Source organism: Panthera uncia, chromosome F1 (genome assembly GCF_023721935.1).
Source record: "Panthera uncia isolate 11264 chromosome F1, Puncia_PCG_1.0, whole genome shotgun sequence".
Taxonomy (NCBI): Eukaryota; Metazoa; Chordata; class Mammalia; order Carnivora; family Felidae; genus Panthera; species Panthera uncia.
In genome coordinates this window covers 67,363,652-67,377,549 of record NC_064813.1, presented here as the reverse complement: position 1 = coordinate 67,377,549, position 13,898 = coordinate 67,363,652, and the positions used below count along the sequence as shown (strand labels likewise).

Sequence of the window (13,898 nt, the reverse complement as noted above, 5' to 3'; positions counted from 1 at the left end):
TCTCAATTGCTCGTATGTGATGTGAGGTGGGGGCCTGCCTGTGTTCCTGCCTTCATCGCTCGGCTTTCTGGCCTCATCTGAGCCCTGTCCTGTGTTCGACGGTCACCAGTTGGCAGCTTCACTGTGTGTGGTCAGCGCCCTGTCGGGAGCACTGAGGAAGGCAGGAGAGGGCCACGAGACAGACTTGCCCAGAGCATCAGGGGCAGCAGAGGGGTTCCGGGGCGGGGTGGGGGGTGCGACTGAGGGGACGGGCTGCTGGCTCAGGCCCAACTGGTCTTGCAGCAAAGCCGCTGCTGGGAAGATGAACCTGTATGAGTCCTTTGCCCAGGCCACCCAGCTGGGCGACCTGCACACCTGCCTGATGATGGACATGAAGGCCTGTCAGGAGGACGACGTGCGGCTGCTGTGCCACCTCACACCCTCCATCTACACAGAGGTCAGTGTCTGCTGGGCTCTGGGCGCGGCTGCGCAGGGCAGGCTCACGACACCATGTGCCTCATTGCATACGACCCTGACCCTACTTCACCCACCCCTGCTGGCTCGATGGGCCTCCCTCTGTTAAAAGTTACAAAATGTCTCCTCTTCTGTGCTTTGTGGTGTGAGATGTGGTCTGGGCCTGTACACTTGGCTTCCCAGCTCCGGCCACACCCTCTGGACCCAGCACAGGTCCCCCAGCCGCAACCACACTCACACACTACAGGCCCTCCTGCCATCTGATGGCTCACCCTCAGTTTCTCTCCAGTGGCTCCCAAGGACCACAGCCTTTGTGGTGGAGACTTGCGTTTCCTTGTTCACTCACTGTCTCCTCTAGGAACTGGGACATCGGAAGAGAGGGACACCCTCTCTTCCTCCTCTGGGTGAAGTTCCCAGGCGCAGGGACATCAGGAAACAGGGTGTGGGCGCAACAGGAGGAACTGTGATCTCCCCAGAAGTTGCAGGGGCGGAAGAAGGGGGCATGACCAGCACGTGGCAGTTTCCTCCTCTGCTCCCTCTCAAGAAGGGAAGCCTCTTGCCCCTCGTACACCCCAAACACACTCCGCACCTTCCCTTCTGTGCCTGAGGGCTAGCATAGAGCGGGTTTGTGTTTATTGCCAGACAGGAACGTTTATTTTGTCACCGCTGCAGCTCGGCACTCACCGTCACGTCCACTCCTTTCAGGTTCTGGTTTCATCTCTAGACGGTTCCCCATTCCTTTCCTGACACACACACACACAGACACAAAGAGAACAAATTTCAGTTCTTAAAGGGTTAGAGTCCTGGCTTCACAGCTGTTGGATCTTTGTTTAGGGACTCGTGTTAGGACCCCACCATCCTGCTTAACCCTGCCATCCCCTGAGCATGCGGGAAGAAAGGGGGTGGATTATGAGGTACAAGCCAACGGGGGCACCCTGGACTCCTGCCCCAGCTTCTGTCTTTTTCTGTCCAGTTTCCAGATGAGACCTTGCGGAGCGGCGAGCTGCTGAACATGATCGTGGCTGTTATTGACTCTGCGCAGGTGCACAAGAAGCTCTCATCGTGGGAAGCCAGCTGACGGGAGCCAAGGCCTTGGCTTGCACCTGTGTGCACTTCAGGCCGGGGGGGGGGGGGGGGGGGGGGGGGGGCGGCTAGCAGGGAAGGGGACCCCCTGGGAGACAGGCTGGGCTCATTCTCTGTATTATCTGGACACTCCAGTTCCACAAGGAAAGTGAGAAGGTGGTGTTTTTTGTTTGTTTGTTTGTTTGTTTCTTCGCTCTCAGCTGGCCTTCCCCTTGGCGCAGGGTGCAAATAATCAGGCCGTTGGCCTTCCATTGTGCACAGACCCCGGGAGACTGCAGCTTTGCTAATGTGTTCTCATACTGAGCTTGGGTCCATTTCTGCCTCTCGTCGCCACTCACTTGCCCCATTCAGGAGAGAAGAGCCCTTCTTTCTTTGCCTTTCTCCTAGCTACACTCTGTCCCACAGTTCTGCCTCCCAGCCCTTCCCTCCTCCCCAGGCACAGGCTGGGATGGGTCGGGGCCCAGACTCGAGCCAGGGAGACAAGTTGCCCTTCTCCCTCTGTTATCTGGGCGTGGAAACCACTTTAATGGTTTGTTTGTTTGTGTGTTTGTTTGTTTTTTAATGTTTTGCCTCCAAACAGGCCTATTGCTCTTTACCAGCCCCTTTATCCTTCAGATACCCCAGCATCCATCATTCATCCCCAGCCCTTTAAACTAGGTTTTCATTTCCCCTGGTTTTTCCCTGTGTGAGGCCTCCTGCTTCTCCCTCCGTACTAGCTTCCTGGCCTCTTTTAGAACCAATGGGTTTTGCCTTCTTCCTCCCCGTCCTTAGCTCCAGGAGCTGGTCTGCCATGTGATGATGGGGAACCTGGTTATGTTTCGAAAGGACTCAGTCCTCAATATTCTCAGTAAGTGAGCAGGCCCCTTCAGACACCTGGGGGAGAGAGGCGTGGCAGCCCTGGGTATTTCCTAGTAACAGCGGAGCTGACTCTGGGGCTGTGGATGGGGTGGACCATCACTGTGCCCTGCTGTGTGGTCTTGGGCAGTGTCTCTGGATCTGTTTCTTGCTTAGGCTGTGGGAATACAGAAGCGATATGAAGTCTTTGAAAATAACACTTTGTGTGGAAAGGGAGACTTAACTGCAGCGTCAGGGTCACTGTCCTCACCTGCGTACCAGCCCTCCTTGGGATGCTGGTAGTCTGTGGATTAGCCCTGTGTGTGTGTGCTAATGAGAGAGAGAACGCACTCCTTTCTCTGTCCCCTGCAGTCCAGAGCCTGGACTGGGAGACCTTTGAGCAGTACTGTGCCTGGCAGCTCTTCCTGGCCCACAACATCCCCCTGGAGACCATAATCCCCATCCTGCAGCACCTCAAATACAAAGGTGAGTAGGGTCGCGGGCAGGGAGAACTGGGGGAGGGACGGGGCAAGGCTGGGGCCCCACCGCTGCCCCTCCAGAAGGCGAAGTGCTGAAGGCCAGGCTCCCTGTCGGTCACCTCCGCTCTTCAGGGGTGTCCTGCAAGCCGGCCCACGCCGTGCCAGGCAGGAGCCAGGGGCTCGGGAGCAGGGACGGGTTGTTCTACCCTGGAAGACCATCCTTGCTTCTTTGAGTGGCTGTGGATTGGGGGATGGGAGACGTGCTAGGATTCTCCCTGGAATTCTGCCGCCCTCTCAACAGCCTCTGCCCCCCACCCCACCCCACAGAGCACCCAGAGGCCCTGTCTTGCCTGTTGCTTCAGCTCCGAAGAGAGAAGTGAGTTCTACTTGCGGGGACTCTAGCTCCCAGTCACAGTGTCCCAAAAGATAGCCCCCCTGAAACGGGCTCCTGTCCTGCTCCTTCAGGAAGCCGGCCACACTTCTTCCTGTTGTGGACATCTGCTGTTCTGCCCTTCCCCCACAATGATTTACAACCAAGCAGCTCCCCTGGGATCCGGGCTTCCTCTCGACTTTGCACCCCTGCCCACCAGGAGCTGCCCTGGGAGGAGGGGGTGGGGTGGGGACCGGACATCCCTGTTTCCTGCTCCCCATCCCCCCCTCTCCTGAGGCCCCGTGGAGGAGGCCCCTCCACCCTCCAGTGCTGGCGCTTTCCCAGCAGCTGTGGGTCCGTTCCCTCCTATCTCTTGCCCACCTTCCACCTTCTCTGCTCTGTCCTGAGAGATTAGAGGTGGTACGGAATGTCCTTCAGGAAGTGGGCAGGTTGGGGGCTGTGGCTCGCCAGCCTCTCCCCAGCGCCTTGTCGGGCTGAATACCGTTCTGTCCTTTGGCTTCCCTGGCCCGTTTCCTGACTGTTCTGGGCAAGGTGGGGGGGGACTCGGTGAGCCGCTTCCCCAGCACGTGCCAGCTACCACCACAGAAACCGCAGAATCACGTCTGTGTCCTGGCTCGGCAAAGCACGGAACCAGCATTCCTGGGCCCAGAGAGAAGAGGGAGAGGGCGTGGGAGCAGGAAGCTGCAGACTCGGGTGGGGTTTGAGGGCTGAGGCTTGGGGAATAAGTAGGCAGGAGAGAGCAGGGGTTCCTGAGCACCCCCCACCCACCCCTCTCGCGCACCCAGGCCCAGCGAGGAGATGGTGAAGATGGTGCTGAGTAGGCCGTGCCACCCGGACGACCAGTTCACCACCAGCATCCTGCGGCACTGGTGCATGAAGCATGATGAGCTGCTGGCTGAGCACATCAAGTCCCTGCTCATCAAGAACAACAGCCTCCCACGCAAGAGGCAGAGGTAGGGCCTGGGCCTGCCGTCCGCCTGGCTAGGGGTGACACCTGGCGGCCTGGAGCTGCATGGTCCAGGACGGCCCCTTCCCCGCTTGGCCCGACGCCCTGTGGCTGGCCCCTGTTCTGCTCCGGCCTGCCCCTTAGGGGCTGCCTCGGGGTGGCGGGGTGGAGAGGGTGTCCCACTCCCCTCGAGCTCAGACTCTGGCCGCGCCACTTCCTGCAGCCTGAGGAGCTCCAGCAGCAAGCTGGCCCAGCTGACCCTGGAGCAGATCCTGGAGCACTTAGACAACCTTCGTCTCAACCTGACCAACACCAAGCAGAACTGTATGCACCACAGACCCCCGAGCCTATCGTGCATGGCACTGCCCTGGCTCGGGCCGGCCCTCGAAGGCCCTCGAACGGGTGGGGGTGGGGGCCGGAGAGCCGAATGAGCTCCGGCCCTCTCACTGCCCCTCCGTCCCTGCTCTCCCTCTTCCCTCCAGTTTTTAGCCAGACCCCGATTCTGCAGGCCCTGCAGCACGTGCAGGCAAGCTGTGATGAGGCCCACAAGATGAAGTAAGGCTCCTGGCACTTCTGGCCTCGGGAGGCGGTGGGAGGCCCAGGGGAGGAAGCCTGCTGGGGATGAAGATTCAGTGACCAGCAAGGGCAACAGGCCCGGGCAGGGGGCAGGAAAAGAGGCTGGGAGGAGTGTGCTTGAGGGCGCCGCCTTCTTTCCCTCAGGTTCAGCGATCTCTTCTCCCTGGCTGAGGAATACGAGGACTCGTCCACCAAGCCACCCAAGAGCCGGAGGAAAGCAGCTCTGTCCAGCCCCCGCAGCCGCAAGAACGCCACCCAGCCGCCCAACGCCGAGGAAGAGTCCGGCTCCAGCAGTGCCTCCGTGAGCACCCCCGCCACCGTGCACAGCAGCCACAGTGGGAGCAGGTGCGGTTGGGGCCAGCAGCTGCCCAGGCTAACGACACCCCCCACCCCTGAAATCTCTTTCAGGAGGAAGAAGACGCAAAACCGAAGCCCACCAAGCGGAAACGGAAAGGGTCCTCTGCAGTGGGGTCTGACAGTGACTGAGGCCCTGTGTCCCCCATCCCACCCCTGGTCAGACTGCCCTCCTCCCCTTGGTGATTCAGAGGTTAATAAGGGCTGGGGAGATGGTGGGGAGACGCTCTGTCCCCCAGCCCAAAGTTCACCTGGTGGGAAGGACGCGCTGCCTCCTCTGGCTCAGCCTTGAGAAGCCGCCGTGCAGCCCCAGCCCCTGCCCCCTTCCTCTCCAGGGGCCTCCGGTCCCATCACACTGCTGCTCCTACCCACTCACATCCCGCTGAAGCCAGAGGCTGCGGGAAACCTGGCCCGTGCGGGTCTTCCACCCCTGCCCCTCCCCAGCCTCCCAAAGAGAAGAGAAATGGCAGATGGGGCTGCTGGCCAGAGAGGCCAGGTATGGGAATGAAGAAAGGTGTGTGGGTGCCCCTTCCCACGCTACCCATCAGGCCCTGGTTTGCCCTGAACACGCATTTCATAGTTGCCCTCTGTCCTCCTGTGTGCAGTGGGCATTTCGTCAGTGACATGGTCCACCTGCCTGTTCTTAACATGGGGCAGGTGCCGCAAGAGTTCAGGCAGGGACCAGAGAGGGAGGCCGCGGCCCCACCGGCCTAGAAGCTTGTGTTGACCTGATGTTGGCACCCCAGGTGGGGCCAGAGCCCTGGGACTCCCTAGAGGGAGCCATGTCCACAGAACTGTCAAATGGTCCTATTTCCTTGGCTCTGTCTGTTTTGTTTTGTTTTGTTTTGTTGGCAGAGATAATCGCGTTTTAAAAGTTTTTAAATGACAATAAAACAAGCCAGAACCTCATTTGTGCTGGAGTAGCTGCCCCCACTTACCCTGCGCACCTACAGGGCGTCCCTCTCCTTTGTGGCCCCGCAAGGTCCCCTCTTGCCTTCCTGCCCACCCCTTTGTCTGGAGCAAGAGGAATTCTGGCTTCTACACTGCCCACCTGCCCGTTCTCCCTGCTGACGTGGGCTGTGAGCCGGGCCCTGACCTGTCGGGGTACCATCTCCCTACCTGCTGAACTCCGCCCCTCCCTGCGCCTCTCTCCTCGGCATAAGTATTTGTCCAGTTGAGTAGGTCTATGTGGTCACCAAGTACTGGAGGACGGCTGGGGGGTGAGGGGTGCCCCAACTCGGATTCTGAAGGACCGAAGTGCGCCTAGTGACAGCACTCACATCCCAGAGAGAAAGGACCCTCTTTGTTCCACGGTCTGGCCACTTGCCCATCCGTGTGTCCCCGCAGAAGAGAGCCCCTTGGCTGGCCGGGAGGCAGACTGAGGAGGGAGGAATGACGTCTGGGTGGAGGACAGATCCCGCCTTCAAACTGGTCTGTTACCAATCCAGTCTCCCCTCCCTCAAAGCTAACTACTCCGGCCTCTCCACCCCCGCCCCCCATCCTTCCCGTTTCCTCCTCCCCAATTAAAACCTGGATGGAAAGCATTCACTGGCCCCAGTTACTGGCGCCCTTGCCCGAAGGGAGGGGCCTCCGCCGTCGCCCCTCCAGAGCGCGGGCCGTCCGGGCCCCCAGCCATCCCCTGACGCCGCTGCTGGCGCCGGGGGAGGGCTCGGGTCAGGCCCGGAGGCCCGAGTTCCTCGGTGTGTCTGGGGAGACGCTGGGGCGGCCTCGGGCCGGGACGCTCTGTGGGAGAAAACCCGGCCCCGGGAGGGTGTGGGTTCCCGGCCGTCGGGGAGCGAGCGCGGGGCCGCCCCCCACGCACCTCCCGGCCTCGGCTCCGCGCCCGTGGTGCGGGGGGGGGGGGGGCGGGAGCGGGTGGGAAAGGGGCGTGTGCCTGCGCACGCGCGCTCCCGGGAAGGCGAGGTCTCCGCGCCAAAGCGAGCGGCCCCAGTTTTCGGGAGGGAGCGGCGGCGCCGAGCGGTGGACGAAGGCGTCATGGCCGGGCTCCTGCTGCTGCCGCCGCTGCTGCTGCTGCCGCCGCTGCTGCTGCTGCTGCGGACGCTGCACATCTGGCCGCGGCTGCGCTGGCTAGCGGCGGACTTGGCCTTCGCGGTGCGCGTCCTGCGCTGCAATCGGGCTCTCCGGGCGCGCGCCCTGGCCGCGGCCGCCGCCGACCCGAGGGGCCCCGAGGGGGGCTGCAGCCTGGCCTGGCGCCTCGCGCAGCTGGCCCGGCAGCGCCCCGCGCACGTCTTCCTCATTCACGGCGCGCGACGCTTTAGCTACGCGGAGGCCGAGCGTCAGAGCAACCGGGCTGCGCGCGCTTTCTTGCGCGCGCGGGGCTGGGACGCGGGGCCGGGCGGCGGCGCGGGGAACGAGCGGGCCGCCGGGGCGGCCGGCGCCGCGGCCCCTCTGGCCCCCGGGGCCACCGTGGCGCTGCTGCTCCCCGCCTGCCCGGAGTTCCTGTGGCTCTGGTTCGGGCTGGCCAAGGCTGGCCTGCGCGCGGCCTTTGTGCCCACCGCCCTGCGCCGGGGTCCCCTCCTGCACTGCCTCCGCAGCTGCGGCGCGCGCGCGCTGGTGCTGGCGCCAGGTGAGGCCGGGACTGCAGAAGGGGCCCAGCTGGCTCGCAGGGGCTTGGAAAGGGTGCTTGGGGATATGAGGCTTCGGCTTTGCGAAGCGACGGGGCTGCGTCTTCGGTTCCCAGAACGGTGACGGAGGATGCGCACCCTTCGCCCGGAGGAGTGAGGTGGTGGGGAGGGGCGAGGGCGGCGCAAGTGGGCTGTGGGGTGGGGAGGCATTCTGGGCCGCCGAGCTTTGCCTTCCCACCCCATCCAGAGCTCCTGGAGTCCCTGGAGCCTGACCTGCCGGCCCTGAGAGCCATGGGGCTCCATCTTTGGGCTGCAGGCCCCGAAACCCGTCTGGCCGGAATCAGCGATGTGCTGGCGGAGGCCTCAGCCGAAGCGGATGAGCCGGTGCCCGGGTACCTATCTGCCCCCCAGAGCGTAATGGACACGTGCCTGTACATCTTCACCTCCGGCACCACGGGTGAGCACGGGACACCAGACTCCCCTGCCAGAAACTAAGGCAGAGAAAGGCAAGACACTGGGAACAGGAACCGTGGCCTCAACTCCCAGGCCACTCCTCCACCCCGCTCCCCGGGGCCCATCCCAAGATCCCAACCACGACTGCGTTCGCTTCTACCGCGCTTCCTCATTTCTCCACCTCCCTGAACTTCCCGCCATTTCCCCGACAGCTTGGCATCAGCTTCAGCCTTGCCTCTTTACCCAGCAGGGGCTGAGGGAGGCGGGGCCTGGAGCTCAGACCGTTCCACCCATCTCCCCCATCACCCACAGGCCTCCCCAAGGCTGCACGGATCAGCCACCTGAAGATCTTGCAGTGCCAGGGTTTCTACCAGCTGTGCGGTGCCCACCAGGAGGATGTGATCTACCTTGCCCTCCCGCTCTACCACATGTCTGGCTCCCTGTTGGGCATCGTGGGCTGCCTGGGCATTGGTCAGTCTCTCCCACTCCCACCTCGACCCTCCCCAAACTTCAGTCGTCCAGCAAACTTTTTTTTTTCCTAGCAAACGTTTATTTAAGTACCTGTTGTGGTACGCTCACCTGGGGACACTTCCAGACGAGGGAGGAGGCAGAGCTCTCCTCTCCAAGAGCCCCTGCTACAATGGAGAAGCATCACCCGCACAACCTAGACACTGAGGAACTAGGGAGGCCTCCAGACTCCACGTGGGGGAAGGGGGGTTAAGGGCCGAGCATGTCAGCCCAGGGAGAAGCAAATGGAGAAGAAGGTTGGGACTTGGGGGCCTAGGCATACAGGATGCACTGTTTGGGGACAGGAAGCAGGGAAAGGGCATTAACCTCTCTGGGGCACCGGAGGGAAAGCAGGAGGGCCACCTTGGGCTGCTGTTGACCGTCCCAGCAGGGCCTTCCCGGAAGGACACTGCAGTGAAGGCTGGTGTCCGGGAGGGAGGGGGTCAGGTCTCCCCCCACAGCCCTCAGTCTCACCTTCCTTCCTCCCTTCTCTCCCCACCTCTGGCAGGGGCCACAGTGGTGCTCAAGTCCAAGTTCTCAGCCGGCCAGTTCTGGGACGACTGCCAGCAGCACGGGGTGACGGTGTTCCAGTACATCGGGGAGCTGTGCCGATACCTTGTCAACCAGCCCCCGGTGCGTGGGCACATCCTGGGCAGAGCTGCCGCCACCGGGCAGGGAGATGGGCAGCTGGCAGGAGACATTGGGACGCCTGCCTGGGGGCTGGACGAGAAGGGCAGGCAGGGTGGGGTGAGGGGCCTGGGATGCCGGGGCTTCCCTTTTGGGAGCTGGCATCTTGCTGTTGAACCTTCTGCCCATCTCCCCTCATCTCAGAGCCAGGCGGAACGGGGGCATAAGGTCCGACTGGTGGTGGGCAGCGGGCTGCGCCCGGACACCTGGGAGCGTTTTGTGCGGCGCTTCGGGCCGCTGCAGGTGCTGGAGACGTATGGCCTAACGGAGGGCAATGTTGCCACTTTCAACTACACGGGCCAGCCAGGTGCTGTGGGGCGTGCTTCCTGGCTTTACAAGGTAAGGGGTGGGGGAGGAGCTGGAGACCCCGTGGAAGGTGGGGCTGGCAGGGAGGGGCTCGCGCAACTGAAATGACCCAGTGCCGGGGTCTCCCTTCCCCCAGCATGTCTTCCCCTTCTCTTTGATTCGCTATGATGTCACCACAGGGGAGCCGGTTCGGGACACCCAGGGGCACTGTGTGGCCACATCTCCAGGTTGGTGCTCAGGTTGGTGGTGGGGGGGTGGGGTGCAGCCGGCAGAGGGCTGGGAGGAGAGTGGGGTGAGGGGCCAGGAAGCTCTGGGCGAGGTGGACAGCTCCCCCTGACCCCAGCGGCTCTGCAGGTGAGCCTGGGCTGCTGGTGGCCCCGGTGAGCCAACAGTCCCCCTTCCTCGGCTATGCTGGGGGACCAGAGCTGGACCGCGGGAAGCTGCTGAAGGACGTCTTCCGGCCTGGAGATGTTTTCTTCAACACTGGGGACCTGCTGGTCTGCGATGACCAAGGCTTTCTTCGCTTCCATGATCGTACTGGAGACGCCTTCAGGTATCTGTCCAGGACACCCTGATTCCTATCCTGGACATTTGACCTCTGTGACCCAAACCCCTAAACCTAACTCCCTAACTCCCACCCAAACCCAGCCACTCACCCGAGCTCTCCTCTCAGACCTTGTTCCCTGTGACCGTCTGGCGCCCTGACTGCGTCCTCCCCACACCCCCACGAGGCCCCGAATCTCTGCCCTCTTGCAGGTGGAAAGGGGAGAACGTGGCCACGACCGAAGTGGCGGAGGCCTTGGAGTCCCTGGATTTTGTTCAGGAGGTGAACGTCTACGGAGTTACCGTGCCAGGTGCCAAGACACGGGAGGTGGAGGGCAGCCGGCCTGCCACCCTGGACTGGTGGCACAGGGCACAGGGAACACGAGGCCTCAGAGCGGCTCACCACAACAGCTGCCCTTTCCCCCGACACCACCAGGGCACGAAGGTAGGGCTGGGATGGCGGCCCTGGTTCTGCGTCCCCCCCACTCCCTGGACCTTGAGCAGCTCTACAGCCACGTTTCTGAGAACCTGCCGCCTTACGCCTGGCCTCGATTCCTAAGGCTCCAGGTAATCGAGTCCTCCTGCTCCCACCTCTCAGCTCCTGCACCCGCGGCGGCCAACGGCTTCCAAACCCCACGCGGGGGTCCTTGTGCAGCTCCGTCCCTGGCGGGAAAGAACAGCTCCTTCCTGGATGCGCACTCTGTCCGTCATTCACGCCCCCCTCCGGGCTTGGCTCCTTCTCTGTGACCCCCTATCCCAAACCCTGACCTCGTGCCTCCTTTCCCGGGACCTGCCCCTTGACAGAATTCAGGCAAGGTACCCCTTCCTTCCTTCCTTCCTTCAACCCCTTTTGACACCCCTTCCAGGAGTCTCTGGCCACCACAGAAACCTTCAAGCAGCAGAAGGTTCGGATGACAAAGGAGGGTTTTAACCCGAGCGCGCTGTCTGACCCCCTCTACGTTCTGGACCGGGCTGGGGGTGCCTACCTGCCCCTCACACCTGCCCGGTACAGTGCCCTCCTGGCTGGGGACCTTCGCATCTGAGAGCCCTCCCCGCCAAGGTGTCAGGGAGCGGCTTTGTGGGGTGGGGGTGTGGCAGGTGCGCCAGGGTTCCCCCGGGGTCTTTTTTATACCAGATTTGTAATCATTATTTTGTAATAAATGGGGCCAGGGCCAATCTCTGATCTGTGGCGTCCGTCTTCCCTGTCGGTGGAACCGCTTTTCGCTCCGACGTTTTCCCCTGGCACAGAGCCACGTACGTCTCTGCCCTGACTTCACACAGGCCCGAGCTCCATGTCTGGACCTGGGCCTTTTCCTCTCAGGTGACCCCATGTGATCCTTGTCCTCGGGGAGTCCCTGGCAGATGATGTCTCCCTGTGCTGTGTGTCCCCTCCCAGCTTCACTCCCTGGGGGCTGTGGCGCAGCAGGGGTGGGCAGAGATAGAAACGCTGCCCCCCCGCGTCTCCACAGACACGGGTGCGGCTGGGCTGAACAGAGCCAACCAGGGAAAACAGGTTTGATTTTGCGGACAAGGATGCCCTAGACACACTTCTCTTAGCGAGGGGAAAGGGTGGGGCCACTCGGCCCCCTAGTTCGGACGATTCTAACTTTATTAAATCCTAATCGAACGCTCCCAGAAGAAGCAGCCCAGGTTGGGGCCCCCTGGGTTCTGAGGAGCCTTGGAAGCCTTTCCTTGGAGCAGGGCTCAGAGCGCTCGTGCGCCTGTGGCAGCAAGAGCAATTGGGGAAACGAAAGGAGAGAGGCCCCCAAATGAAGCATCAGAAAAGCTCATCATCTAAAAGCTTGCAATGATGGAACTCACGCTTCTCCTAGAACTAAAGTCCCACCCGTCAGGGCCCCGGCTGGCTCGCTCAGTCGGTGGAGCGTACAACTCTTGATCTTGGGGCTGTGAGTTCAAGCCCCACACTGTGTGTGGAGTTTACTTTAAAAAAAAAAAAATAGAAAATAAGGCCCCCTGTTTTGAGCTGTGGTCCTCGAGGTTTCTGCTGCTTTCCCTTGGATTATCTTTCCTGTTCCAACTCCTCTCCCCAACATGAGAGGTCAGGGGATGGGCCTCACCAATAACCTCAGCTAATTCCTGTTCCAAAGTATACACCTGGCCCCCACCCTCCACCAGCAAACCCAGTTCAGCATCACCAACAGACTGAGGTGCACACTCAGGTGTAGGTGACTTCTCAAACTGACCAATAAGTGAGGGATTTAGCTCATTCAGCTCACCTGTAATTCAACCCAGAAAGAGTGCAAGTTGGGGCGGGGGGGGAGTCGGCAGGTGTCTCTTGGCTGACAGGGGCCATGTCCTGCAGCTGCTCCCTTTAAGATCCTTAACCCAGCCCGCTTCCAGGACGATGAGCTGAGCAGCTGTCTCCCCCACCATGAACCCCACACATTTCCCGCCCCCCACGATCCGTTTCATTTGGCCTAAATCTGCATTGTCCAATATGGTGGCCACTAGCCACAGGTGTCTACTGAGTGCTTGAATGCCCCGAGTCTGAGATGTGCCGTAGGTGTAAAATACACACCAGGTTTCAAAGACTTAGCACTAAAAAAACCGCATTTTTATTATATTTTATATTACTTATACGTTGAAATAGTATTTTTTTTGATGTATTGGGTAAAGGAACTATATAAAAATTCACTTGTTTTACTTTTGTAAATGTGGCTACTAGCAAATTTTAAATTACGTATGAGCCACGCGTTGCCAACGAACAGTAGCTGCCTGGCCTAAGTCCTGTCCCCACGCCTCATTCTGCAATCCCACAAATACCAAGTGTAACATGTCAGTGGGATCTGGGAGGTGCATGCCCTTGAGCCAAGGCACTTTAGCAAAGACAGCAAGAGGAGGGAGTTCTGTTCCCAGGCTCAGAGCAGGTGAACGGGGCTGGTCTTCGTCTTCAAGCCGCAGCCTCAGTACAAAGGTGATCACTGATAGCAGAAATTGACAGCTGCAAAAAGCCATGCTTTAGATCCAAAAGAGTTAAGTTTCCCACTTAGCACAATTAAAAATAAACCTTAAAAGAATTTGGTTTTCCTTTAAAAAAAAAAAAACAAAAAAACATTAAAGTAAATGGTTTTTACTTGCGCTGTGCGCCCAGGCGCTCGGGGTTCCGGCTGCGCGGCCCCACGAAGGCAGGCCCAGCACTGGCCAGGCGGCGGCAAACCGTGGTCCCTGGGGTTGTACAACCAGCGGGCTCAGCGTGGATTTTGCATTTATGTGATTGAAGAGATTAAATATTTCATGACGTGTGAAGACTACGTGGGATCCCGGGGTCCACGGAGGCGAGGCGAGCCGTCGTGACAGACCGCGAGGCCCGCACGGCTTAAGGTACCTACTCCTTGGGCCCTGGCACCAGCGTCCGCCGCGGGGCCCACCTGGCAGGAGGCCCACCAAGCGGCGCTGGCTTCGGGGCGCCGCTGCGCGAAGGTCGGCGCCGAGCTCCCGGCCCGCGGACGCCTCCCACCACCCCGTGGCCGGAAGCTCCGCTGACGCGACCATTTCCGGGCGCCGGCCCGCAGGTTCCCCGGGAGCCTCCGGCCTCGCGGCGCATGCGCGAACGGAGCTTGCCCGGCACGTGGGAGGAAGCTTCTGAGTGGGCGGGGCGAGTCGCTCGGCGCCTTTAGACGCTGAGAGGCGCCTGCGCACCAGGGGCGGCCTGCTCTCCCGGTGAAGCTGAAAGTGTGCCT

General features: G+C 61.1%; 2 protein-coding genes across 2 annotated transcripts in view; both read left to right on the top strand.

The window, feature by feature from the left end:
- Positions 1-6,025, top strand: part of INTS3 (integrator complex subunit 3) — a 37,617-nt gene extending 31,592 nt beyond the window's left edge. The window contains 10 exon segments of the mRNA XM_049634997.1: positions 283-436; positions 1,427-1,495; positions 2,308-2,383; positions 2,743-2,856; positions 3,177-3,225; positions 4,026-4,193; positions 4,410-4,510; positions 4,669-4,741; positions 4,907-5,063; positions 5,171-6,025. Of these exon segments, the coding sequence (XP_049490954.1) occupies positions 283-436; positions 1,427-1,495; positions 2,308-2,383; positions 2,743-2,856; positions 3,177-3,225; positions 4,026-4,193; positions 4,410-4,510; positions 4,669-4,741; positions 4,907-5,063; positions 5,171-5,248 (1,039 nt within the window). The 3' untranslated portion in view covers positions 5,249-6,025.
- A 1,000-nt stretch (positions 6,026-7,025) lies between these two features.
- SLC27A3 (solute carrier family 27 member 3) lies at positions 7,026-11,380 on the top strand. The gene is made up of 10 exons (XM_049634998.1): positions 7,026-7,703; positions 7,949-8,158; positions 8,467-8,625; positions 9,170-9,294; positions 9,493-9,687; positions 9,791-9,881; positions 10,009-10,207; positions 10,411-10,508; positions 10,634-10,764; positions 11,064-11,380. Exons 1-10 carry the CDS (start codon positions 7,112-7,114, stop codon positions 11,238-11,240), a joined length of 1,977 nt encoding a protein of 658 aa, XP_049490955.1. The 5' UTR covers positions 7,026-7,111; the 3' UTR covers positions 11,241-11,380.
- Positions 11,381-13,898: the final 2,518 nt, after the last annotated feature.

Coding starts and splice junctions, on each gene's coding strand:
- SLC27A3 (XM_049634998.1), top strand. CDS start 7,112: ATGGCCGGGCTCCTGCTGCTGCCGCCGCTGCTGCTGCTGCCGCCGCTG. Junction 9,295..9,492: donor ACCTTGTCAACCAGCCCCCG/GTGCGTGGGCAC, acceptor CCCTCATCTCAG/AGCCAGGCGGAACGGGGGCA. Junction 9,688..9,790: donor GTGCTTCCTGGCTTTACAAG/GTAAGGGGTGGG, acceptor CCCTTCCCCCAG/CATGTCTTCCCCTTCTCTTT.